We start from the raw sequence: 27,356 nt of genomic DNA, 5'->3' as shown, positions 1-27,356 counted from the left end.
AATTGTGCATAATGTGTTGAGCCTGTTTTGTGGAGCCCCCAGACCCATCCTAACCAAAGGTTGGGTTAAACTGACCCAAAATGCTGTTGAAACTCATAACCCGAGTTTATTCTACCACTGTATTTGAGTAAAGAAATAAAAATAAAATAAAAGATTGATTTATTTTAAATTTTTACCATCAGAAAAAAAGCTCTTTACCAAGTTTACCAGGAGTGATTTTTTTTTCAAACACAGGTGAAAGTTTCTGTCATATTCCTCAGATTCCAACCAATCTGAACAAACCAACAAGACAACGCTCACTTTCTTTATTTACCCTCGCGGTTTCGCCCCCTTCGGATGGATGAGCTGGAGTCCAGATGACCAGTGCGGGAGGGAGCGGCAGGTGTCGGTCCGTCAGCGCGGATAATGAGCTGAGAGGTCTTTGTGCGTCACGGTGCGCTCCGGACTCTCCTCCCTGCGCTGTCAGATGTTCAGATGCTCAGCATGTGATGCTCCGTCCGCACCCGCTCAGTCTGGACCAAACACTCACCAGATCTGCTCCGTGGATATGCTCATTTATCTCTCCGTATATCATCCGACAACCGCGTTCATTTTAATCGGAGGACATCGCTGCAAAAAATACCCATACGGTAAGCAGGGCTAATTCTACACATGCATGATGTAGACCGGTTCACTGCAGAAGTTGAGAAGCCTTCTCGGCGCAGCTGGGAGATTCTTGTGTATGCTGCATTAAAATAGCAGAGAAACTTTGATGTTTAAATCTTTCTAAGTTGTCTAAATTTGAGCGTCTTGAGGAGTAAAACGCGCTGCTGTTGGGCGGAGGTCAGGCTTGACCTTGGATGTGTTTGGAAGTCGACGCATCCCTCATGAGGAGCAAACATATCATCACCAGCAGCACATGTGCCAGCTGCTCTGCACAGCGGGGCTCCGGTGTGACGCTCTTAAGGTCGTTCAGGAGTCTGCTTGGCTCTGATTTGAAGTATAGTTTCGCTGTGTTCCAGATTCAGGATAAATGCCTTTATTCTGCAAGTTCCAAAGCCTCTGGTGAGGCAGGCTTTATTTATCCTCGTAAAGTGAGTCAATGATTAACTAGTTCAGAGACTGAGAAATACTCACAGAGGAGATTTTGCACTTTTCAAATTTGGAAGCTTTTCTTGGGAATGAACAAGAATTTATGGGAGTTGGCATAAATTCAACAGGAATAAACACAGGATAATAATAGACGATAAGCATTCAAATTTGGCTGCACAAGCCAGGGGATCTTAAATATGGGTAAGTGAAATTTATTTTGTCTAATATTGACTAAAATGAAACCAGATTTAACGCAAGAACACAGTCAGTCACATTCACCCAGCACTCTGCTCACTGCAGGGGTTTTGAGGCCACGCCTCCTACATGCACCGTGTTCATCACCACACAAACCTGCAAAACTGAGGCCACATATTTGAATCTAATTGCTGCAGTTCATTTTGACTAAACTACTGGATAAATCTGGTGAACATTAATTGTTTTTTGGCATTGTTGTCTGGCCATGATAAGACAAAGAAAATCTAATATTTTCCAGCTAATTCCCAATAAGTTCCCTAAAATTTCCATAATTTCCAATAAAGTTTCATTTGTCCAAATGAAGTTATTTTATCGGCCTCTGTCAAGCTTGGTGCAGAAACATCTGGACAGCAAGATTCCCAAATCTGATCTGTGTATATGCTGTAATAAAACACCTGATAGGTGAAAAAAAAAATATTTTTTAAATTTTATTTTCTGTACTTGATAAGCAGCAGGAAACTCAAAGAATTAAAATCGTCCTGCTCTTAATCCCTTTAAAATAAGTTAAAAAGAAACCTCATTTGGTTGTCTGCACATTTTTGTGAAAACAACAGATCAGGTTTCGTGATCCTGTCAGAAAGCTGCCAATTATCACTCGTCCTACTGGATGTTATTGATGTGTGATAGCAAAATTTAATTTGGACGAGATGAAGATTTATCTCCAGGTCCGGTGACTGAAGCTGCTGTTGTCCTGATGGAGAAATAACTATCATGTTTAGTGATGAGGAATAAACGCTTTCATTTATAAAAAAGAGACAAAATCACCAGCAGAAAGATTCATAAACTCCAATTGAGGAGCTTTGATTGTCACTTAAGATAAGAGGGAAATCGGGAAATGGAAAAGAGCTGGGAAGAGGAGCAGACTGACAGGCTGAGAGAAGGAGAGAAACAAACACAGAGAAACGACAAATGAAAGAGAAAATAATGAAGATAATATAACAGAATACAGAAGGACAGAATAAACAAAAATGGCAAGAAACAACAAAGATCCTTCTATCCTGCTATCAGCCTCCACAACAACTCTTTCAGTAATTTGTACAACATGAGCTACATTTCATTTCCTTCTGGGATTAATAAAGTATTTTTTAATTGAACTACATGATGCTAATCAAGTGAGACATAGAGGGGAACTAGAGGAGCTGAAGGACAGTGACTAATTAGTAAAAAAATCAAGTTAGAGGGATCAAATAGGGCACAAAACTAAAACAATACGCAAAGAACAGAACAAAAGAATAAAAGAACTAAGAGGAAAGTCATTATGTCACAGAAAACAAGAACCACAAATAAACCAAATACATAAATCCGTCATTTAAACATGGAAAAAGTGGAACAGACTCTTGAAATAAACCCACAGCTCAGGTTGAACCTGCTGACAGCCAGAGCAGGAAAGATAAAGTTTACGCTGCACATGCTGCTGAACGCGCCAGCTAATCAATTATCATATCGATTATTCTGATGATCAAGTAGATTTTAAAAATTGGTACATTCTACCTGCTCTTCATTTCACCACTTAATCTTTTTTTATACGATATTAGAAGTACATTAAAAATGCAAACAAGCAGTTCAATAAAAAAATCTTTTTAAATGTTCACATTTTAGTGACTAAAATTCAATAACATAAGTTAATTTGGTGGCACGACAATTATGGCACTTCAGGAGTTTTGGATAAAGCATTTTAACAGTCGAAGGTGTTGTTTATTTATTTTGAATTTAAAATGTATTTATTTTTATAGTTTTGGTTTAATTATCCTTCTGAATATGTTGTTGTGTTTTGTTTTTTTAGCCTTTCGCATACGTTAGTTAACAATTAATCAATTACTAAATTGGTTGGCGATTATTTCAATAATCGATTCATCACGATGAGTCTGATGAATCATTTCAGCCCCAACACCAACCCCATGCAGGAACATAGCCGTGGCAGCGTAATGATGTGGGTGGAGAAGCTGGTTAGAGTTTATGTGAAAATAGACGGAGTTAAAAGCAAGAGTAATCCTTGAAAAAAATTAAAAATAAGGGCTGCAAAAACAATGTGACTGTGGGAGACGTTTAGACCAAAGCATGAAAGGTTTCTTTTCCCCTTGTGCTGGTTCAACTTAAAGAAACTTTGAATTTTTACACAGAAAAGCATAAAAAAAGTCGACATGTTTCAAGGACACGCTAATAAACGACGAAGGAGGAATAAGGAGGAACTCCTCTCTCGGCCTCTCTGAGGCTTCGACTCTCATTGTTGGCCGAGTTCATTTACATTCTGGGTCAATTTGTTTCATTTTTCAGCAGGATTATTGGTTCTGTGAGCTGATGTGTTCCTGGAGCTGAAAGGATGATGCAGCTCACATTACGTGTCTTGTGTACTGTAGAGTGGGAATGAATGACAAGTCGTAAAGCAGCGCAGGGGAGGAGGGGCTCCGGTTAATGCGCCCCGGATTACCATGACTTGTGGATTATTGCATCAGCAGCTCAACTTCACATGGGGAAAAAGGAAATCTGTTTTTATACAGAACAACACATTGCAAATATGTAACTTCCTGCTCCGAGGGTTTGTGGGGCATTTCAGGTCTGCCTCTTAAATCTATGGAAGACCAAACCTACCAAAATGGAGAATATGTGGCTCAATAGATTTGTGACTATGCTAAAAAAAAAAAAGTGAACAAAAATGATAACAATACAAACTCAAAGAAACATAGAGGAGCAGACAGCAATGAAATACAAAGTGAAGGTAAAATGAAATAGAAAGCCTTTTTAAATTAGTGAAGTGGATTGTTATAGTTATAAATAAATACATTAAAATTTCCTACAATTAAAACAGTGTGTTCTATTTTATTAACATGTTTTATTCAGTAGTAATGTGGCCATAAGGCTTTACTAGTTAAGGTGACTATAAACTTAAAGTGAGACCACAAAATAAGTAAAAGAAAATGATTTAACTGATCATTAAACACTTTTTGATTTCCATATATAGTCAGTGTGAATAGGTGTTTATTATTGTTACAAAATATTGCTGAATGCCCCATATTCCTGAAGAGTTTGTAGACAAAGATTGATGCAAAATTAAAGGATTTCTTGTGTTTAAAAAAAAAAAAAAAAAAAAAAAAAAAAACGTCTACAACGCATTTCTTTTAAAATCTTACATGTTTAAACAGGTTAGACCTCTGCTTGATTATTTTCCACTGAACAGAGATTATTTACATAAAATAAAATTGGAGATTTCTGAAACATTTATTGCAATTTTGAACACACAAACAATATTTTCAATCTGTTTTTTGGTCATTTTTAAAATCATCTCTCTAATAATTGAAATGTTTTGTAGAAATTGATTTTAGGGGGAAGAGGATGATTCTGTTACAAAACCATATTTTAATTTCTGATTTTATTTTTTGTTTTGGGAAGCAGAATGTGGGATTCACATTGAGTTCTGTTGTTGCAAAAACATTCAGTAGTGAAAAATTGATGGCAGAATTAAATCTTAATCACAGCAGATTTTTACCTTCATTCCTTTCTTTTGATGAAACATCGTACAACGTTTACAGTTTTGTTCCAGATGTTTCTTTTTTAAACAGAGAAGCTGGTGATTTACCAGCAGAGGAGCGTGTGATGAGGATCAGGAAAACACAGGGTTCTGCATCCAAAGCGTCATGTTTACCTCCTCCACTACTTTTGCATGACGTTCCCCTGAAAAAAGAGGCCGGGATGCATGTTACTGCGATGCTTTAGAGGATTAGAGGATTTGCGGAGCGAAAAAAGCATCGCTGGAGCTAAGCTTTTCAAAGCAGGGAAATTAAACAGAACAATTTTCAGAATTGGAAACTTCGGGAGCAAAAATGTTACATAAGAGGAAGAATTACCCTGAACCGAGTTCATGACTCCAGAGAACCATTAGCACAACCAGTGCACTGTAAAACATTTGGAGGTGGTTTAACTTGAAAATGAAAATCCATCTGCTGCCTTGAACATGCAAATTCAGTCAACAAGAAATTAGATTTTGCTTTAACTCAGAAAGTTCATGAAGTTGATTTAGCAACAAGAAACAAGTTGTCTAAATTTTGTTCATTAATCTTTGAATTGTGAATTTTTTAACTGAATGCTGCAATTTAAACCAAATAATATATAATCTCTATTATTTTCACTTACAATATGAAGTTAAAATAACTACTTATTTTACTTTAGAATGATTTAAATTCCTGTTTCAAAACTACAGGAGCAAAATATCTGAGAATTGCATTAAAATAAACATTTGCCTTAATAAAACACCAGAATCAAATCAATGTAACGTGTTTCCATCTCAGGATACAAAAACAAGACGCTAAGCATTCTGGGAAACAGTTCCTACTCCCGTCTTTTTCTTTTTTAATTTCTTTTAATTGCTAACCTAAAACCTCTAATTTATTCAACTCTTTGAGGTTTTACAAGATCTATGAAAAGTTAACACAACTTACTAGTGCAAGTTTATGTTTCACAAACTCAAACATTTACGTTCCAAATCTAAAACTCGATACATTTATTTGACTTAAAGAGCTGAAGACGGTAGACAAACTAAATGTGGCTCAAATATTTCACAGTGTAGCAGCTAATTGAAGTCATAAAGACCACAGTAAGGTAGAAGAAGCATAAAAGTTTTTTGGGGGTGAATTTGTACATCTGTCCACTATGTTTGCTCTTAATTTTGAAATCCATTTTGTGTTTTTGATTCTCCAAATGCAGATCTGGAACCAAGTACTGGACCCTTCATCAGGCTCTTCCTCATAGCTTCATCCATTCATCTCTTCTCCCCACTCCTCTCCTGTCTGTAATCTCTCTCCTCCTCTCAGTCCTCTCTTCTTTTCCTTTTTTCTCTCTCTGTCCGTCCCCGCTCCCCTTCCCGGACCCCCCAGCCTCCCGGATGCCTAAGACCAGCAAGGTGGTGCAGCGAGAGCAGAGCCATGAGCACGTCACGGAGTCGGTGGCCGACCTGCTCGCCCACGAGGAGCCTCTCGACTACAAGAGCAGCTCCCTGAATGTGGGAGCGGCCGCAGGGAAGAAGATCCCTCAGATAGAAGTTCCCGAGAGCGACGGCCGGCCGGCGTGGAACAGCAAGCTGCAGTACATCCTGGCCCAGGTGGGCTTCTCCGTGGGGCTCGGAAACGTCTGGCGATTCCCGTACCTCTGCCAGAAGAACGGAGGAGGTGAGCAGGGTGAAGATGTTTTGAATCACAAGAAGCACAGAGGAAGGAGGATTTTACTTTTCTTTCTTAACCTTTATTTGATCAGGATTAAAAGGTAACACTGCGATTAATAAACTAACACAGAGATTAGTTGTCTGAAACATTTACAGACAGATGATTTCTTCTCAAAATCAGTAAGAGAAACCTTGAAACGCTTAGTGACAGCAGCTGCTTTAGGTCCGTGATTTTCTGCAAGAAAATGGAGCAGGAAACTGAAAACGTTTCTTTCCAAGTTCAGTTCAGATTTTAGTCACAGAAATTCTAAATAAGTTCTCACAATGTAGAGAACGTCCTCCTTCATGTTCGCAAACAAATACGACGGAAGAAGTTCTAATATGTCCTTATAAGCAAAAATATGCCATTGTTAAAGTGGCCAAGGTCGTCCATCTAACCCAGTTTTATAATGTGAAATAAAACCTTTTTAACTTGCTATAAACATTTTGGTAATTGTCCGACTCTTATCTAGGTCATGTTTAGACAGCAATTTTAATTCATAAGCTAACTACCAACCACGCACACACAAAACTAAAGACAATTAGGAGTATTTTAGTAAATATTTAACATAAATGCACAGCAAAATGTGGAAAAAGTGAAGTGCTGTGAATACTTCCCAGATGTTCTGTGTACAAGTTATGATATTCAATCCAGAGCAGCTGCAATGCAATCGCTGTGATCAAACAGCAGCAAAAGACAATGCAAGTCAATTATAAAGAGGCATCAGAGCAGAAACCTCTAATTACCAACATGAGAGCATATTTCAAACTTCATGCCTGAAGACGTTGGTCTGCAGATGTGCAGGGAAACAAATCAAAACAGGCGAGTGAGCAGCGCAGCTCTTACTGTGTGGAAGATGTGATGTTGATTTAAGTTTTCTTGTTCTGTTCCTGCAAATCTATCTGATAAAATAACTATTTTTGGATTGGAGTTTGAGTTTGAGACTTCAATTCTTTAGCTAAACCATGTTGACTGCTTGTAACGATCCATAAGGAAGTCATATTTTGAAGCAATATTCATGTTAAAATGTAGATAATTTGCAGATTTATGCTACTTAGCTTCTTGGCTCCTCAGTGAAGCTGAAGAAAGTCATTCAGCAGTTCACCTCAGAGCTCAGCCATCAAAAGCGGCTCATCGCTTTCATTCAGAGCAGAACATGCCAAGAGAGCAGCTGCATTGTGCTGAAAAGGTCTAAATATAGCCGCACTATTGATTACTACAGCTGGCAGGCGGGCCGGGCCGGGCTGAACCAATCCTCCTGCAAACAGGAGCTGGAGGAAACGTGTCGCTGTAACTTTATCGGCTTTACTTTGTCTGGGATGCATGTATGCAGTCGGAGGCATGAACTGAGTATTTTCACTATCAGGAGCGACATCTTGTCGTGACGGACCGACGGGTTGATGCTGTAATTGTCCCGACTGTTTTCAGCTCTGCTGCTTCTGCCTGATTTACTACCAAAGCAAACGGTTTATTGCCTGTAGGCTCAATTTATTTCCTCAAAGTGCTCTGGTTGGGAGTCTTGGCTGGCTGCCATTTATCACGTGTAATTTACTGTCTGTCAGCCAATTACCAACAAATTACAGACGGAGTTATCTTAGAGTTATTGCTGTGTGGGCTCCCATCGGGCTTTTTTCCCCTCTCATGCGTCTCCCTTTTTAAAACATTGTCCATCATTTTGTTCCTTCTTTCTCTTCATGCTTGACTTCTTGTGTTGTGTAAAAAGTCAGTGAGGAGGTCTGGGGGTGACTCTGTTTTAAATTCAGAATGAGGAAATGAATTCAGTTAAAGAGGACCTATTATGCAAATTTCACATTTTGCACCTTTTTATGCTTCTATTTGGGTCTCAGCTGTTTCTAAAAACAACGTGAACACTAACAAAAATTACTCAGCTGTTTCATGGCAATAAGTTAAACTTTTTTGGTGACTAAAAAATTTGGCCTTTCAAAAACCTCCATCAAAATCAGCGGGCACTGAGCCGTTACCTAGCAACCTCAGGCGAGCTCAACCTATCACCTAGCAACCCGAGCAGAGCTTCGCTCCATTTGGTCAGCTGAATTTACTGCTGTATGCACTGTATAATGGCTGCTGGAAAAGACAAGCGTTTTGTTATTGACTTACCATCTAGAAGTCAGTTGTTGAATTCTTGTTGGTTGTGCAGGAGGTCCTACTTCTGCTTTTCAAATATGTACATTTATATACTTGCGTGTTTGTTTGCAGCCGTTTTTCCCAAACATTGAGTTGGGGAGCGTGGGCAGCAACTTAATAGGATTTAAAGTGACAGGGGGCCTTAAAACATCTTATTCTGAGCTCAAAATAGGCAGAACTGACCAGGCCAAATGAATTTTTACAAGAAATGTGACAAACATGTTTTGTTTGTCACATTTCCTGTTCAAGGAAGCAAACAGGGAAATTTAATGAATAAATAATTTGTTTAAACCCATTCTTCTGTCTTTCAGGTGCATATCTGGTCCCTTATTTCATCCTCCTCCTCATCATCGGCATCCCGCTCTTCTTCTTGGAACTGGCTGTGGGTCAGAAGATAAGACGTGGGAGCATCGGAGTCTGGAACTACGTCTGTCCGCGTCTCGGTGGGATTGGGATGTCAAGTCTGATGGTACCCATGTTTTTTTTCTCTCCTTAATAGTGAATAATTCAGATGCACTTATGATAAGGGTTTGGGAGTTTATGTTTTCATATCAGCTCTTAAATCCTGAAGAGGAACAAAATGCTGAATGTGCAGCTGTGAAAGTATAACAAGACCAAGCTCTGTGTGATTTATGAGCATGTCCCTTTACTGCGTCAGTAAGCATTAAAATACTTACAGCCAAGGTAAAAAAAAAAAGACAGAAGGCTTTATGCAACCAAACATAAAATCTTTGAAGAAAACCAGAGACACACAGAGCAAACAATCAGACACACACTCACACATAAGGAAAATTTTAAGTCATCAGTTACCCAGAACATGGAGAGATCATGCCTAAGCGATTAAAAAACACCCGGCTGCTTTGGAAACAAGTTAATGTTGGGAAAATGAGCCGTTTCAGAAACCTCTCGATTGTTAAGTCAAGGGGCACTGCGCAGTTACCTAGCAACCTTGGCAGAGCCCTGCCACGTTACCTAGCAACCCAGTTGGAGCTCCAGCACATTTGGTCAACCAGTTTTACTGCTGTATGCTCTCTACAAAATTTACAAAACTTATGAGGAAGGCGGTAAACTCAACTGATACATTTTTGACATGTTACACACGTTAAGTGAAACCAGTCCAGATGATTAAAATATGAAACTGACTGACAGCAAACCAACAGTGTGCACAGCTGCCAGAGACGGTCAACATACCTGCATGTGTTTGTACGTATGTGTGCTCCCTCTGTGGTTTGTGGACGTCACTCATGTGTTTGAGAATGCTAGGCAGCCTTTATTCAGAGAAGCACAACTGGCAGGGAAGTTGTGGCTATAAATACCTCAGAGAAGATCGCTGCTGAAAAGAGAAGACTTTAATTATTCATGCTTTCCCCAACCTTATTTAGAGTCTGAATGTCCTTGCTGGAAAGACTGTAAAGAAGACTGGCAGCTTCTTGGGACATTTACAGAACATCCTCCTGCCTAATCTGAATGCTGTTCTTCCATTGCACAGATGTTATTCTGCATTAAAATGTTGAATATCTATCTATCTATCTATCTATCTATCTATCTATCTATCTATCTATCTAGGTTTGCGGTTTTGTGGGTCTCTACTACAACGTCATCATTGGTTGGAGCATCTTCTACTTTTTCCAGTCCTTCCAGTTCCCTCTGCCGTGGAGCGACTGTCCGATTAGAAAAAATGGGACAATAGCCAGTGAGTGACGTCAAATCTCACATTAAAACACACACAAATACATCTGTGCAATCTCTGGCGGTTCATGCTCTGCATGTTAAGCCACAGATGACCTTGTGTATCTCTGAGAGGCGTAAATTGAAACTTGAGCAAACATTCCCAGCTACAATATATTTCCAATTGTGCGTCCGCTCCTCGGCTCTTTTCATCGGAAACAAATCGTCTTCTATTTCCACACTCGTTTCTAAACCAAATAGCTTTTATAACTTCTCATTCTCTCTTTCCAGTTGTGGAGCCGGAGTGTGACAAAAGCTCAGCCACTACATATTTCTGGTACCGGCAGACTCTGAACACGACCAGCACCATCGCAGAGAGCGGCGGCCTCAACATCAAAATGACCTTATCTCTGCTGGTGGCCTGGATAATTGTCTGCCTTGCCGTCATTAAAGGAATCGCCTCTTCTGGGAAGGTAGTGGGGATGGAGAAAACATTAGAGAATTTAAATGTTTTCTATTTTGCATCCTTTTTGCATTTTTCTTTTTTCTTCTGCAGGTGATGTACTTCAGCTCCCTTTTCCCCTATGTGGTGCTCTTCTGCTTCCTGGTCAGAGGTTTAATGCTCAAAGGATCAGTAGATGGGATCGCTCACATGTTTACTCCAAAGGTGAGCCTGCTTACATGATGTTACCTCCACCAGTCAAGCAGCTCCTAATAATCCCGCCTCGTCTCTCAGCTGGAGAAGATGCTGGAGCCGCAGGTTTGGAGGGAAGCGGCCACCCAGGTGTTCTTTGCTCTGGGTTTGGGGTTCGGAGGCGTCATAGCTTTCTCCAGTTACAACAAGATTGACAACAACTGCCACTTCGACGCCGTGCTCGTCTCCTTCATCAACTTCTTCACCTCGATTCTGGCCACGCTGGTGGTGTTCGCCGTGCTGGGCTTCAAGGCCAACATCATGAATGAGAAATGTGTCGCAGAGTAAGTCCAAGTGAAATAAAAACCCGTAATATGAACACAATGTTCGGATTACATCACATAAAAACATTTTGGTCTGATTTCCCAACATTATTTAGCTGCTTAAGCTAACTAATTTTCAATCTGCTGTTGCAGCATCCTGGTTGGCTACTTATTTGTAGAAACTAAAAAAAAAAAAGAATTGCGTTTGTGCTACGCTAAATTGAACACAAATGTTTTTGATAAATAAATGTTTACAAAGTGGAGTAGAATACACTCGCACTGTACTTTTGATTTGACCATATTGGACTATTATCAGTTGCACCACACCATTCAGTAATATACAAATATATAAAAAATACACCAAGTAAAGCAACAATGCAGCCCAACAATGCACATATCAAGTAAAATATCGATGTATATTTTAACAAAATACATAGGCAACAGCGCACAAAATTGAACAGCCAACAATTTAGCAAAACTTTTCTATGTTCCCCAGTTCAACATCAATCCATGCTGCTCAAATAGCACAGTATGAAAAAAAAAATTTCAGAAACTATTGTATAAGAATAGAAAAGTAACACTCATCCATTACTTGTAAATAAATCCGTTATCCCCGTCTTTAAATCCTTTACAAATATAATGAAGTCTTAGAAAAACTATCAATAATAATTTTTCTAAGACTTCATCATAGATTTACTCTTGTTTGGTATAAAAACTAAAGCTGAACAGTAAATAGAACAGAATAAGCAAATATTCAGAACTCTTGAGTGTCACTGTGACCTTATTGCTTGTACAGCTCAGGCTGAAAACCCATTTTCTGTCCAGGTGTGGCTTGTTCTTGTTGAGCTTCATGTCTGTCGTTCGCTGTGTGTTTGCTATATGACCGTTCTACTTTTTAATGTCTGTAGAAATGGAGAAAAGATCCTGGGATACCTCAACTCCAACGTCCTGAGTCACGATCTCATTCCTCCTCACGTGAACTTTTCCCATCTCACCCCATCAGACTACGCTGACGTGTACAGCATCATCAAGACGGTAAAGGAGGACGGCTTTGCCCAGCTGGGTCTGGAGCCCTGCTTGCTGGAGGACGAGCTCAACAAGGCGAGTGTTTGTGACACGTCGACAATCAGCTGACCTTCAGCACGAACCGCAACTCATTGCCTGGATCGTCTCTCTGTAGGCAGTTCAGGGCACCGGCCTGGCCTTCATCGCCTTCACGGAGGCCATGACCCATTTCCCAGCATCCCCTTTCTGGTCTGTAATGTTCTTTTTCATGCTAATCAACCTTGGCTTGGGCAGCATGATTGGCACCATGACTGGCATCACCACACCCGTCCTTGACGCCTACAAAGTTCAGAAAGAGCTTCTGACAGGTACTCCCAGCTCTCCGCACCAACTTCCTGTCCCGACTCCCTCACAAACTCTGAACTCAGCACTTATGATTTATTAAAATACATCCGGGAATAGCCTGCATTAAGCTTTGTATCAACGCTTCACGTGTATTGAATGGCAAACCATTAATAGGATCTGGAACCAGTAATGGGCTGGAAAACAGCGTTGATATTTTTCCATATTCCTCCCAGAATAGCTCTAATGTTTCCTCTTGTCTGCGTGTTTTTTCAGTGGGCTGCTGCATCGTGGCCTTCTTCTGTGGGCTGTTGTTTGTTCAGCGTTCAGGAAATTATTTCGTCACCATGTTTGACGATTACTCAGCTGGTTTGCCCCTCACTGTTGTAGTGATCCTGGAAAATGTTTCTGTCGCTTGGATTTACGGCACCAAACGGTAAGGCTGCGAGTGTGTTACTATAGAAATTGCTTTACAAAAGTATTTGTACACACTGACTGACTTAAGGTTAAGTTACAGCCAAAACGTTACAGTATGCTTTTAGGATTTTATCACAAAGTATAGCATAATAATGACATAAATGATATTTGCAGACTTCTGCCCAGGTCCCTCTTGAAAATGAGATCTGGATCTCAACGGGGTTTACCTGGTTAAATAAAAGAAATACAAAATAAAAAAAATTTAATTAAGTTTTATTTATTTTTATCTTTTTTGGAAACCCATTTTCTTTTTACTTGGATTATTTTTTATTTTATTTTAACTATTTATTTTATAAGATTTATATTTTTCAGGTACAAATACATGCCACATTTTTCTGATTTTATTTGTAATAACCTTTAAAATGATGCTCCACTTTGTGTCAGTATTTTATGAAAACTTCCAATGCTAGCAGATTTAAGTTCAAGGTTAAAATTATGTATATAGCAAATTTCCTACAACAAAGTGCTTTACAATATTTAAAAAAACTTTAAGACTCTTGTTATTATATGGAAAAATGTGGATAAAGGTTAACAATGTTTTTGAAGTAATTTTGTGTGTCTGCTACTATTTTGTCTTGTGTAAATGTTGCTGCCTTCTTTTTTCAGCTTCATGCAAGACCTGGAGGACATGTTGGGTTTTCGACCGTCTATAATCTACTTCTACCTGTGGAAGTACGTCTCTCCTCTTTGTCTCATCGTCCTCATCTCGGCCACAGTCATAGAGATGGCCATCAGCCCACCTGGATACAACGCCTGGGTTGAAGACCTGGTCAGTTTATATGTGTGGTGGTTTGGGTTTCCTGTCAGTTCTTTCAGCTAATTTAGCCCGTGTTGTCCCAGCTGTCTCTCATTCCCCTGATTAATCCGTCACGTATTAAAGCTCACCTGTGGTTCCTGTTCCCGGTCCAATCCTGCTCTTTTGTCACTTGCCTTCTTGTCAAGTCTTGTGCTACCATCGTACCACTGTGGCCTTCTAGAGTTTGTGTTGCTCACCTGTAGTTCCTGGCTTTGTGTATCTTTGGATGTCATTAAACTCATTTTTGCACCTCACCTGGGTCTGACCGCATCCATCCTCACCACCTACATCAGGAGTCCCCAAAGTCAGTCCTGGAGGTACTGGCATCCTGCATATTTTAGTTCTCTCCCTAGTGGTGGTAACAACCTTTTCAGAAGGTCAATGTTCTTCTTCGGTCATCTAGTGAGCCATCATTGGATCCAGGTGTGTTAAACCAGGGAGAGAACTAAAACACGCAGGATGCCGGTACCTCCAGGGCCGACTTTGGGGACCCCTGACCTACAACAACCACTTCATGACAATGTGTTTCTGTTTCCAACCCAAGAAAATCTCTATTAAGAGGCCAAAGCTGCTTCATCAATGATGGTTGACAAAAGGTTTTTGTTCTGCTCCATAGTCTGCTCCAACAGTAAGAAAACTACTGGTGTTATTAGACTCCAGTCATGCTTTTTGTTGGTTGCTGTGGTTTGGTGTTTGGGTCAGTGCCTCAGCAATAGTGAGAGAAGTTCCTCAAGCTGTTAATTGTTGTTGTTTTTGATTAGCTGTTTTGTGAAAGTTTGAGGCAGGTGAGACTTTCATGCGAACACAAAGTCCAAGTATCTTCAAGCTAAATAATCTTGTTGGAGTCTTCTGACTGGTGGCTTCAGGAAGAAGACTCAAGAAGGCCCCAAATGAGGAACTGAATGTCATTGATAGAACTTGCCAAGACATTTCCTGGTAAAAACCAGCCCCTTGTTTTATGCTTTTCTTCATAAATAGAGTCTGTGCTCTTGGCTATTGAGAAACATTTGCTTCCTGGAGGCGTGGACTCTGTTGAATTTTTAAATTTTACCCAATTATGTTAGTGTTAATTCAATGTGTCTGTGCCCCAAAACAGACTGAACAGTCGTTCATTTCCTTCACAGCTGTTGCTAAAACTTCAGACAGTCTGTAATTCTAAAGCTACGCAGAAGATCAATGATATCGTTTACAACTTCGCTTTCTATTCGCTGATTCCAATTTAATGGGTGAAATATAAGATGGAAAACTGAAGGGAGATGAGAGTCGAGCAGAGTTGTGTATGGCCAAACCAGCCAAGATAATAATTTGAGAAGGAGGAGTAAGAAATTATTCATGAAATGGATGTTAAGAATAGAAAGAGTTAATAGAGGAGAACAATAAACATGGATGAGCAGGATTAATTTTTTATTGGAGCGTAGCTGGATCTACACTGGGAGTGCTTTCTATAGCACTCCGGAGGAACTTTATCATAGATCAGTGTGACAGAAACAAACTGAAATGACTTGGTAACCAATAACTTTACAGTTTTTTATTTGTAAAAGATTTTTGATAAGTATGCATCCTTTTTGTACCGGTTTACGTGCTACTTTTTGAGTCTATCCCAAAAAATATGTTGTAGTAAGAGGCTGTAAATTAATAAAATGAGAAAAGTTTTAGGAGTATGACACTAAGTGAATCTGTTTTATCTTTATAAGTGTAAATATTTGTCCTTGTGTTTGTCTTAAGCTGTACATGTCCATCTCTACAGGCTCAGGAACGTTTCCAGAGTTACCCTCCCTGGGCTCTGGCCATGTGCTTCGCTCTCATCGTAGTGGCCATGCTTCCTCTCCCAATCGTCTTCATCGCACGCCACTTCAACTTGATGTCAGACGGCTCCAACAAGCTGTCTGTCTCCTACCGTAAAACCATGATGAAAGACATCTCCAACCTTGAGGAGCAGGACGAGGCAAGATTCATCCTCGGAGCCAAGCCCGGCGACACGCCGTTGTCAGGCGTAGCCCGCAAACCCTACGTCACCCCTGCAGGGAACAAATCTGTGGATCCCAACTCTCTGTCTCCAAACGTCTGCTACGGCACGAGCTACCAAAACGCTGCGATAAGTCCCACGACACCAACGCCACCCACACCTCTCACGCCTCTCACACCAGAGTCAGACTCTTGACTTTCCTCTTACTAAAATCAATCCAATGCAGTTCAGTTTCCAGCCTTTTCCCTTATTCCCTTATATTACAAAACCTTTCAAAACAATGTTTTGAAGCGTGTACAACACAGAAAATTTAAGTGGTCGCCTAGTTTTTCTGTAGAGTACACACTTCAAAACACAGTTGTTGTTGTTGTTTTTTTGGCTTTTTGTGATCAGATTGAAGCCATACACTGGGTAAAACAAGGTATTGTTAGTCCAATATGCAGTGAGTCTGAAATGAACACACACAAAAAGCATCTAAAAAAAAAAACTACATTTAGTGTTTTGAATGTGTTCTGTGTGATATTTATACAAGGCTGCTGTAAAGATTACAAATCTGTTCCATTCAGACCCAAAGTTAACCACCTTCAGGATTTTATGTAGCGACCTTTGATCAGTCTGTAAATATTGATGTACAGTTAGTTATAGAAGCCTGTAGATTTGACTATGTGGAGATTAAAGCACCGATGTCATTCTCCATCACACACACACCTACACACACACACACGTTACACGTTATGTAGAAGTTAATCGTTTTAGATTCTTCACCAAAGAGTGAAAACAAACAAAACACTTGAATTCAGGCAAAGAATGTGAGACTCACATGTGTGGAGTTGGAGTAAAAGTTTATTTTATTGGTTTTATTTTATACTCATGAGTCTGGAACACAAACCTGTATGGTATGTTTCATATGTGTGGAAGGCACCAGATATTCCTGCTAATTTAAAGCTAATCTGAAGTCGAATCTGTTTGATTGATGCTACAAAAGCACATGTGTATTTTTACAATTTATGTGCACAAGTCACAGATTGTAATTGCTTTATTGGTACAAAGATGCACAATTCAAAATGTACTTCTATAACTAACAACATCTGTCTTTCCATTTCCTGGCTTCCCTGGTAGCGATGTGTGAAAAGCTACAAAATGTTTAAATCTCTATTGTAGCAGCTTGATTTTACTAAAAAAAATTCTTTGACAAAATAATTCTTCAGTTCCTGTAAACTTATTCAGTGTGTGCAAAAACATTACCCCTAGAAAACAATTGTTTTTAATAAAATAGTGTTTTTTGCAATAAATTTATTGATCAAAGTGTCCAAAAACTTTAATTTCAATATAAATTTGACATGACACAGAAGTGTTGTGATTTGTAGTTGGACCCAAATGCAAACCTCAAAGTGGCAGCATCACAGTGATGGTTATTGAGTTAATTAAAGAAAAAATATATTTAAAAAAAACAAGAGAACCAAGAAAAAGAGTAAAAGCAGTAAAAACATGATGGCAATCAGGAGAATCTGAGAGGTTTTTCACCATGGAGGGTTAATGAATGATGCCAAAACCAGGTGTGACGAATCAGGAGAATGTGATGCAGCTGAGAGTAAAACCTGGTTATATAAACTGAGAGACCGTGACTAATGAATAGAGAAATAAACACAGGAAGCTGAATAAGAGCACAAAGTGATCTACTAAGCACATGATATGAATCTAAACCAACATACAGAGAGCAGAACACAAGAAAAAAATAAGAAACTAAAATTAAAGGAATTAACTAAATGCAGAAGAACCTTAGTGAAACATCAGGTAGAAATAAATAGTATTACAGAGGTTGCCAAGTCTCCATAACAGCTGTTTATTTTAAGGCTTTAGTACTCATGTTTTCCAGGCAGGCCAGTGTCTGGAAAGTCCTGTATGTCCCAAACAGTACAGAGGCCGAATGTGAACAGAAAAATAAAAGCACAAACTAAAAATGACAAAACATAATGAACAATATTGACAAAAATGGACCAAAAGACAGAGGAAACTGCGATGTTAAAGCCCAAATAACATTAACCTGTCAGCTAATAGTATGCACTGCAGAAAGCCTTAGACAGTTCAGCTGCACAGCCATTACAAGCACCAACATGCAGTCTTCTGTATATTTGTAGAAAACTAAACCTGTTTAGTATAATTACATTTAGGTACAGTTGTGACCATTGTACTGATGTTAAAATGTTACATTTTTTTCTACATTAATTAATTGTTAAAATAAAGCGCATCTTTGTTCATGTTGCACATTTATTTATTTTTCTATTACAATATTCAAAGCACAGATGTTGAATTATAAATGAACTATTTATTTTATTATGCTGTATATTTGCTGTTATATTTGAGCAACGATGAACAGAGATGAGAACATGAAATATATATTTTCATTTTCTTTGAGGCTTCTGTGTATTTAAGCATTTGTCCGTGTTATTTTTGGTGTTGCTTGTTGTTATTAGCTCTGAAAATGCTGCTGGATATTAACGCTGTTGAGGTTTCGTCACATTACGGGGGGCTGTGTGAGGCACCGATATTCACCACTTGCCCACAGGGTTTCAGCCACGCAAGCAGTCAAAAAGTCTCAAAAAAATTAAGTCATTTCTAAATTTTAACTCAATTATCTCAGTAGCAAAGAAGCCTTTGGAGTAGGAGTGAGGAAACATGTTGGTTAATGTTCTTGTGAATTTACAATTATATGAACAAGATTATTCTTGATGTTGCTGTCAAACACATTCAAGTTAAGCATAGATGAATTAATTTGAGAAAAGTAAAACTATTTATGCATTTAGTGTGCAAATTAGCTAAATTAGATCTAATGGAGCAGAGCTTAGGCCAACAGATCGCAGCACAAGGTTTTTGATATTAACTGCATTATTATTATTATTTCCTCTTTTTTTTAAGTGACTTTGGAGAAACCGGTCTGCCAAATTCATAAACAATATACATCTCACACTATGCAAACTCTTTACTCATATTTTCATTCAGACTAATTTGGCAAAAATAAAAAAAACATCAAGGAAAGTAAAGTACTTGGTGCTGATGGAGAAGGACACTGTGAATTCCTCCTCGGTTATCTTGGTAAACACGCACCATCCAGAACGGGTGCTATTAATTTCACGCACATTTTGACCAGGTGTTATTCAATACACCGGCATGGTTAGACAGGAAACTGGAAGGACAGCAGCTTCAGAAATATGTTTTGTTTTTACGCCTCCAATGCTTAAAAATTCACATCGACTGCTCTTTTATGACACCCAGCGGCTCTTCAGAGTATTGCATGTAGGGTCTTTACCTCTTAGCTCCGTATTCAATGCTTCTCTTTAGCCTGACTAAATCTTTCTTGTTCTAAAATATTGTTCTCATTCAGATCCAAGGAGAATCGACACCTTCATAAGGAAGATTTTGTCTTTTTGTTTGACTCTGAGTTATTCTCTACTATCTCAATTCTCAAAATCTTGGGTAATATTGTTTTCCAAAACTAATCCGAGTAAGAGTAATGTGACAGAGGGGTTCTTTCTCAGCAGGTATTGAAATGTTCTGCTACCTAGTGGCGGGCCAAGAAACAGCAGCAATCTCATTTCCATCTTGTCAAAAACGTTTTATGGTTTATGATCAATGACTGCTGGCGCGGCTGTAAACCCTGTGTCATGTTTTTGTGTGTAGTTTTACTTGCCATGAGTCAGATTCCTCCTGCTGTGTGTGTGTGTGTGTGGTGTGTGTGTGTGTGTCATGTAAGCATCCAAATCACCAAACTATTTTGAAGGTTTTTATTCATGTGAAGTATAGCAATGTCTTAACAAGTGACAAAAAGTAAAAATGAATGTGACTGATGCACTTTGTTCACCAGAAAACAAATAAAGTTGGTGTTTATTTTATTTTATTAACTGTATCAGTAACTTTTAGGTCAGTGTAAAAGCAATATCTTGTCATTTTAACAGCACATTAACTGTGGCTGAAAGGACACACTGTAAGAAATTAAGACTTGTGTGTGTGTGTGTGTGTGTGTGTGTGTGTGTGTGTGTGTGTGTGTGTGTGTGTGTGTGTGTGTGTGTGTGTGTGTGTGTGTGTGTGTGTGTGTGTGTTTATATTTATAAATGTGTGTGTTGTGTAGAGTTAGACTGGTGTGTGCAGGGCCTTATTGAGCTCACACTTCAGGTGTTATCTGTACTGGAGACACTTTAGAAACATCCCTTTACAGACTCTCTTTGTTTCTCCTCAGTCGTATGGATGAATGATTCACAAGTGGTGTAAAACTTATAAACATAGCTATATAAAATGTAAATAAAGAGTAAACGTACCTCTGCTGTGTTTGTTTCTTTTTACCTCCATAATGGGTCACAACAGCTGGGGAGAAATGAGCTTTTGTAGCTTTTTGTAACTAAAACAAATCAGATTAAAATGTGAAAACATTTTTAAATCACTAGTGTAGGCAACAGAATCTATTTTTTCTGTGTTGTGGTAATATGACTTATTTAGTGCAAAGAACTTAAGCTTTTATTAAAGAGAGAAAACAGTAGATGCACGGATGTGATAAATATCCATTCCCTCTGCTCAAAGACAACACATTTAATAAAGAAAAGGCAAATTTGTTTGTATACAAGGTGATGAAGAGCTGTGCAAGACATTAAAGAAAATGAAGCATAAAAGTATTGCAAGTAACAGATGTTAAAAGCAAATTTTGATTTGATATTAGATTGAAGTCTCACACTTCAAACAGGCAGTTTGTCAAATACTTTAATTAAAAGCTGCTTTTAAAAGCATTTTTCAGATTTAAATGGTTTCTTCTTTTAATTGAGCAGGTATCTGAAGACCTGAATGGTGGTTCAAACATGACCAGCAACTAAGAAATGTATTTCAGCCAAAGAACACTTTATAGCAGACATAAAATAAAATAAAGATAATCAATTCATTTTTACAATTACACACAGTTATGTTTAAAACAAATATAGTATCCACTTATACAGAGTTTCTGCTTTTTCCTTTGTCACACATTTCAGATCAAACAAATTTTACTATCAAAGATAATCTGAGTAAATACGACATACAGTTTTCAAATAATTCAAAAAAGTTATGGAAAAAATGCCTGGCATTATGTGGAAAATATAACTGCTTCCTTGTTATATTGTGAATTAAATGTGATTAACCAGTTTTTTTACTGTTCATGTTTGATAACTGATTCCTGCCTCACCAGTAGAATAAAGAAATAGCCTAAACAGAACCAGTCTGACAACTTGAAGTAGGATAAAAGATTTAAAAACGCAACACATCTTGTCCCAACTGACAGAAATCAAAGGAAAGATGAGAAAAAGATGAGATCGGCCTGGAAATGATTGGAAAGCCATTTCTAAAGCTTTGGTTCTCACACTGGGGCCTGATAGCTGCGATGGGATAAATATTTTCTCATTAGACTTGGATACAAGATGAGACAACCTTTGAATAATTGAGACTATTTTCTCTCATGTGGTTATTTTATTCGTACTTGACAGCTGCAATTGTAAAATGTAACTTTTGAATTGTGAATTTACCTTTGTTTTAGTTTGATACTTTTATGATTTGTTCAATTTGACCAAAACTACAACGTAACGCAAGGCAGACGTAAGATGAAAATGATTAAATGAAAAACACTTACAGAGAACTCAGCAGAACAACAGACACACACAGAGGTAATCAAGGAGTCAAGGAACTACTACAACTAATTACAGAGGAAGGAAGAGACATATGAGATAATGGGCTAAAGAGAATAAGAAAATAGTTAAAGTGCAAACACAGACGAAACTCATAAACCCCAGATCTGTGACAGATACTGAAGGAAATCATTCAGCTTTGTCCACCTGATCTGTCATGTAATTCAGACAAGTCTGAAGCTTATTCAAACCGAACAAAACCATCCAGAAAACAATAATCAACAACAGGAAGCTAAAACAGAAAATAAGCTAAATAATAGTATCAGTGCATTATTTTTTACCCACAAAGAAGAAATGTCAAACCATCATGAAGTCACAGGGCATAACGCCTGAGCTGCTGTTCTGTATAGAAACCACATTTTGATCTGAAATGTCTGAACATCTACTGCTTGTGTTGCTTCAAATCACATATCCTGATGCTGCATTTATTGTTGAGCCAGAACCCTGGATACAGCGGCTCTGTGAATTGGGTCTCTACCTTGTACAGAAACTTCATGCTATCCGACACCTCGTAGAAAGACAGAGTTCCCTCCTTGAATTTAAGATAAACTCCAATCTTTTTCCCCCTGCGCTCTTGCGTGAGCTCGACGCTTTCTGATCTGTGGCTCACAGAGTAAGTCCGAGAGACATCAAGACTCCAGGAGCTTTCATTGGCCCCAAACGCCGACTTCTTTGTGCTGCTTTTCCTGTCTATTCCTTTGTACGCGAGGGCGATCTCTGCCTTGTCTCCTTCCAGCTCCACCTCATAGTAGCACCGCTCGGCCTGCAGGCCCTCCCTGCAGAGCAGCTGGTATCGATGGATGAACCTCCCTGGATGAAGTGAAACTGGGATTTGGCATTTGTCGGCAGACAACCTCATCACCTGTTTGTCTTCAGCAGAGATGATCAGGTCCTTATGAGCCGTTTGGGGGTCCAGAGAGAGGTCACAGGCATCTGGTGTAACCAGAGGAAAAAGAGTAAAATTGGAGTTTCAGAGACAGAAAGAGAGTTGAAAACATTCAGATCTGAACATAAACTCACACTGCAGAAAGTCTTCTCTAGTTGTAGGCTCCACGTTCTCCTTCCAACCTTCTCCAGTACAAGCTATGAGGAGACATTAAACAACATCAATATGTGATGCAGATCTTTATATGATTGATCAGCATAAAGTGGTCCGTATTTATGAATTGGAAGGAAAACGATACAAAGTTTACAACATCAAAGACACACAAAAAAAAACAACAGAATCTTTACAAACTAGCCCTGGATTGACATTGTTGATGCTGATCCTCCATGTTTCTTTCCCTTACTGGTTCCTCATCATAACCTTTGACAAAAAAAATGTTTTTATTTTAATTTTTTGTAAAGGTGACGTTACTATGTTTCCTTTAACAGGTTAGGATGGCTCTATAGGCTACAAAACCTGTTTATTATGTTTTGCACAGAATCATTCTTATAAAATGAGAATTTAGTCCACTCAGTTCTACCTATTTTGAGATCCTTTCCGAATGAACGGTTTTAGGGCCTCCTATCACTTTAAATCCAAATAAACTGCTACTGGCCACGCCCCCCACGTCATGTTTACACTTGCACATGAAGATGGCTGCCAACAAACAGGAAATTAGCATAAGCAGAAGAAGTGCCTCCTGTACAACCAACAAGAATGTGGCAAAGGGTTTCTAAATAGTAAGTTAACAACAAAACACTTGTCTCTTTCAGTAGCCGTATACAGCGAGCAGTAAGTTCCATATGGGTTGCTAGGTGGAGGGCTGGGCTCTGCTTGAGTTGCTGTGGTTGCTAGGTAACGGCGTAGTGACCGTTAAACGTGTCTTAATAATCGGGAAGTATTTGAAACGGCTTATTTTCCAGACACTAAACATTAACTAATTACCAAAGAACGGCTAGATGTTTTTATAAGCACTTGGGCTGTTTTTAGAAGCAGTTGAGACCCAAATGGAAGTACGAAAATGTGCAAAGTGTGGATTTTAGTTAACTGATTTTATAAAATACTTCCACATTGGCTGTTACACATACAAATTTGAGAGATTGAAGCAAATTGTTGGTGACAGAAGTCCTCCAGCTTCCTGCCGATCTGCTCTATAGCTCTCTTTGTAGCTTCAAATTGTGAACTTTGGTCCTCTGAGCTCTCATTGCAGGAAAGCAGAAGGACTTTTTCACAGTGACTCTGCATAGTGGGCCATTCCTGGGAGAAGAAAAACATTTATTGCAGAGGTGATGCAGAACCATGATACAGGTGAACTGATGTCAGTGTCATACCTGCAGAAAAAGGGCACTGTTGCCACTCTGTGCCAGGAGATTGAGCTCATCATACATCTTCTTCTTCTCCTCTATCTTCGTCTCAAGGTCCTCAAGTGCAACGCTGATCTGAGCTGCTGCTGCCTTCGCCTGATCCTCAACCAGCTTCCTCACAGACAGGTAATGTCTCTGAAGGCAATCAGTGACTTCAACTATGACTGTTTCACAGTCGTCCTTCGTTTTCTTGGCCTCTTTCTGTTTTAAACACAGCAGAGTAAGATCAAAATCCCTCCAAGCTCAGAACCTGTTAACAGTAGTACCAATGATCCGACAGGATTTCCTCACCTCAATCTGGTTAAACTTCTTCTTCATGTTTTGCTGCTGTTTCTCCTGCTCCTGCAGCGTCTCCATCAGTTTGGTTTGCAAGATCTTCAGCTCACCCTTAAATTACACCGGTCACAGAAATTACTGTAAAATAGTTTCTCTTTCACCAGTTCTGTAGCAGTTCTTTCCCTTTAGGTGGAGTAGGGAGTGCTCCCTTTAGCTGTGCTTAACATGGAAATTTCATGGAAACACTGCCACAAACCCACATTTCACTTACATAATGAAATGTGGGTTTCATTTTGTAACCCCACATCTAGAAACTTTCAATCCACAGCTTTAAGCACAGCCACAGATGATCTTCTTATATTCTTCATGAAATAAAAGTAATTTTGGGGTATATTTTAGAGTAATGTCACACATTAGCAGAGGTAGGCAGAGTAGATGAAACTTCATTAATCCCTTTAAGATTTTCCCTCGGGGAAATTGTAGTTCCCACCTTCCACACAGCACCCATCCATCAAATATTGAAATGAATGTTTTTGGGTTTGTTTTTTTTTAGATATATATTTCTACTTTGATATATTTTTTCTCAAATAAATATACAGTGTAGCTATCCAATAAATTACTCAAGTAAGAATAAAAAAATATTTCTTAAAAAGGATATTCAAGTACTCAAGAACATCAGATTTAAAATTTAAAAACTGTCATCAAACTGATAAAAATGTTATGTAATGTGCAAATTCTATAATTGTAAAAGCTAAAGTAAAAAAATAACAGTTCTAAAATAACAAATTTCAAGCAGAAGAAACACCTCAAAGCCTTTTTTCCGTGTATATATATATATATATATATATATATATATATATATATATATATATATATATATATATATATATATATATACACACGGAAAAAAGGCTTTTTTATATATATATATATATATATATAATTTATGAAACTAATACAGTAAGTAACATATAAACATTATATGTTAGAGCACGATAATGTACTGTCGTACTGTATTGTCAAGCGACAGAATATGGTGATTACTGTATATTTACTTCATCCCCAAATGGCACTTGAGGCTTAGCAGATAAAAAATTATGTTAGAATAACAACAATTGTGCACAAACAAGAGGTCTCACTTCAACAAGAACTAAAGGTGTGTGTGTGGGGGGGCGGGGGGTGCGTGTGTGTGTGTGTGTGGTGACTTTTGGGTTATAACATGTCTGTTCATTCAGAGAAGTTACTCACAGGTTACAGTATACAGAAATTTTACTCAAATAATAGTAGCCATACTTCATTATATTACTCAAGTAAAAGTAAAAAGTGCAGTGAAGTAAACTACTTCTGAATGTAATTACAAAGAAAAACAGTTACTCAAGTAAATGTAATTGAATAAAGGTAACGACTTACTCTGCACACGAGGTAACCCTAGGAGTTAATTCTGTTAGTAACAAGTTGAGTAATCAAACATATCATTTGCTTTTTTAATTTAGTCTACAACAGAACTAAATTCCTGACTGCTTACCATACCTGGTGCCTGTGGTTGTAAAAATTTGCACCAGAGAGTTTCTATGGTTCAAAATGAACAGCTGAGCAGTCATACAGTGACTCCTTGTTTTTCCTGTACCTGTTTCCTTTTCCGCTCTTCCATCACCAGCCCAAACGTGTGTCCCCTGTGCCTGATTGCAGCGCAGTCAGCACATATGATCTTCCAGTCTGTGTAGCAGTAAACATCCAGAGGTTTGTTGTGGAGCCAACACAGAGTGTTCTCTGTGGCGCTGCTCCGGCCTCTCTTCAGCTGGGCCTCAGCTGACTTCTCTTCTTTCCTCTTCCTGTTCGGACCCGTCTCCGTGTCTCTCACCATCTCAGCCAGAGTCGTGTTCCTGATCAAACAGGGTTTGGAGGGAAACCTCTGTCCACATTCAGGGCAGCTGACGTCCCTCTGCTCCCCGCTCCAAAACCACTCGATGCACTCCCGGCAGAAGTTGTGTCCACAGGGGATGGTGGTGGGATTCCTGAGAAGCTTTGTGCAGATTCGACAAGAGAGGTGATTTATGCTGACGGGAATGTGAGGCTCTGCCATGTTTGTGACGAGGAAGGAAAGGCGCGCTTTGTTACACAAGCATCGTTTCGTTTCTGCAAAAATGACTCAGAGGTGTATTGTTTATGATTGGTCTGTTTCAAAGTGGAAGAGGGTGTGACTGAAACATTTGAATGTCATTAACCCTCTCCAAACAAACCTCTGAGACCTGCTATTTAGGTCTTCTGAAGACGGCAGTGCTGGATGAAGTACGCAATACTTTACTTTGTAAAATACAAATAAACAGACAAAAATGCAGCCTAGTGAAAGTACCACATAAACATTGTTATTTGAGCAAAAGTCAGTAATTGCTTTTAAAAATAAAGTATTGAAAGTGAAAGAACTTGTCGAATGTATTCCCTCTTGCAATGTGTGCCTATGTATGTATATTTTCTTTAATACATCAATAGTGTTGTGCCATTTTAACAAACAATGCTGCAAATAATAAATGTTTTTGTTGTGTTTACCCCACATGACAAAGTTTACGCTTGGACTTTTGATTCTGTGCATCAGAATTGTATTAAATGAAAGCAGAGGTAAGTCCCATTAAGCTAAATAAGACAGAGAATGATTGTGAACATTTTTTATTTAATATAAAGCAATACCAAAAGGGGCATTAAGATTGTTTCTGCCAAAGCAAATCAAGTCGATTTTTCTTTAATTATGCTTCTAAATTACAAATAGGCCTAAGTGTTATACATGCACATAACACTTAAAAGTAAAGAACTTCTTTTTATTTGGCTCAAAGTAAAATCAATTATGTTTGACATAATTGGAAAGCTTAGAAACCACACTTATCACACTATTCAAACAACTCAAAATGCCCCAAGTAGAATTGTGCATGACAATAAGTGCGTTAAGAGACTAACATTTTAATTTCAGGTTGGTTGTATACACGGGTGAAAGTAAGGGGGTACGGCAGGGTACTGCGTAGCGGGGGTACGGCAGGGTACTGCGTACCCCTAAAAGATTTAGCGGGGGTACCCAGTACCCTCAAGAGAGGAGCGGCTGTCTGCTGTAAAAAAAAAAAAATCAATGGATTCACCGTGCAGCCGTGAGTTCACCCACTAATCAGCCGTGACTAATTCGTTTTTCAAGAATAATCTAAAACACGACTTAATCAGTTAATAAATAGCTT

At 38.7% G+C, this 27,356-nt stretch overlaps 2 protein-coding genes across 4 annotated transcripts; one reads left to right on the top strand and one right to left on the bottom strand.

Moving 5' to 3' along the window:
- The first annotated feature begins 219 nt into the window (after positions 1 to 219).
- On the top strand, positions 220 to 17,854 carry LOC103465190 (sodium-dependent neutral amino acid transporter SLC6A17-like). Of its 3 annotated transcripts, XM_008409809.3 has the most exons (12): positions 227 to 629; positions 6,025 to 6,485; positions 8,975 to 9,132; positions 10,230 to 10,356; positions 10,623 to 10,804; positions 10,888 to 10,998; positions 11,068 to 11,309; positions 12,197 to 12,389; positions 12,469 to 12,661; positions 12,912 to 13,071; positions 13,719 to 13,881; positions 15,656 to 17,854. In XM_008409809.3, exons 2-12 carry the CDS (start codon positions 6,203 to 6,205, stop codon positions 16,067 to 16,069), a joined length of 2,226 nt encoding a protein of 741 aa, XP_008408031.1. In that variant the 5' UTR covers positions 227 to 629; positions 6,025 to 6,202; the 3' UTR covers positions 16,070 to 17,854. The 3 variants fall into 3 exon arrangements, with proteins under 3 accessions (XP_008408032.1, XP_008408031.1, XP_081463311.1); XM_081607185.1 differs by lacking the exons at positions 227 to 629; positions 6,025 to 6,485 and adding an exon at positions 7,762 to 7,923; XM_008409810.3 differs by lacking the exons at positions 12,469 to 12,661; positions 12,912 to 13,071; positions 13,719 to 13,881; positions 15,656 to 17,854 and having other exon boundaries at positions 220 to 629; positions 12,292 to 12,391.
- Positions 17,855 to 19,884: 2,030 nt separating this feature from the next.
- Positions 19,885 to 26,221, bottom strand: LOC103465189 (tripartite motif-containing protein 16-like protein). The gene is made up of 6 exons (XM_008409808.3): positions 25,766 to 26,221; positions 24,154 to 24,249; positions 23,830 to 24,063; positions 23,587 to 23,755; positions 22,594 to 22,656; positions 19,885 to 22,506 (listed from the first exon to the last, which is right to left on the bottom strand). The coding sequence occupies exons 1-6, from the start codon at positions 26,219 to 26,221 to the stop codon at positions 21,956 to 21,958; spliced, it is 1,569 nt and encodes a 522-aa protein (XP_008408030.1). The 3' UTR covers positions 19,885 to 21,955.
- Between the last annotated feature and the right edge of the window lie 1,135 nt (positions 26,222 to 27,356).

This window comes from Poecilia reticulata, chromosome 5 (genome assembly GCF_904066995.2).
Source record: "Poecilia reticulata chromosome 5, P_reticulata-male-v2, whole genome shotgun sequence".
Lineage (NCBI taxonomy): Eukaryota > Metazoa > Chordata > Actinopteri > Cyprinodontiformes > Poeciliidae > Poecilia > Poecilia reticulata.
Note: the sequence above shows the minus strand (reverse complement) of the source record. Positions and strands in the feature narration are given on the sequence as shown.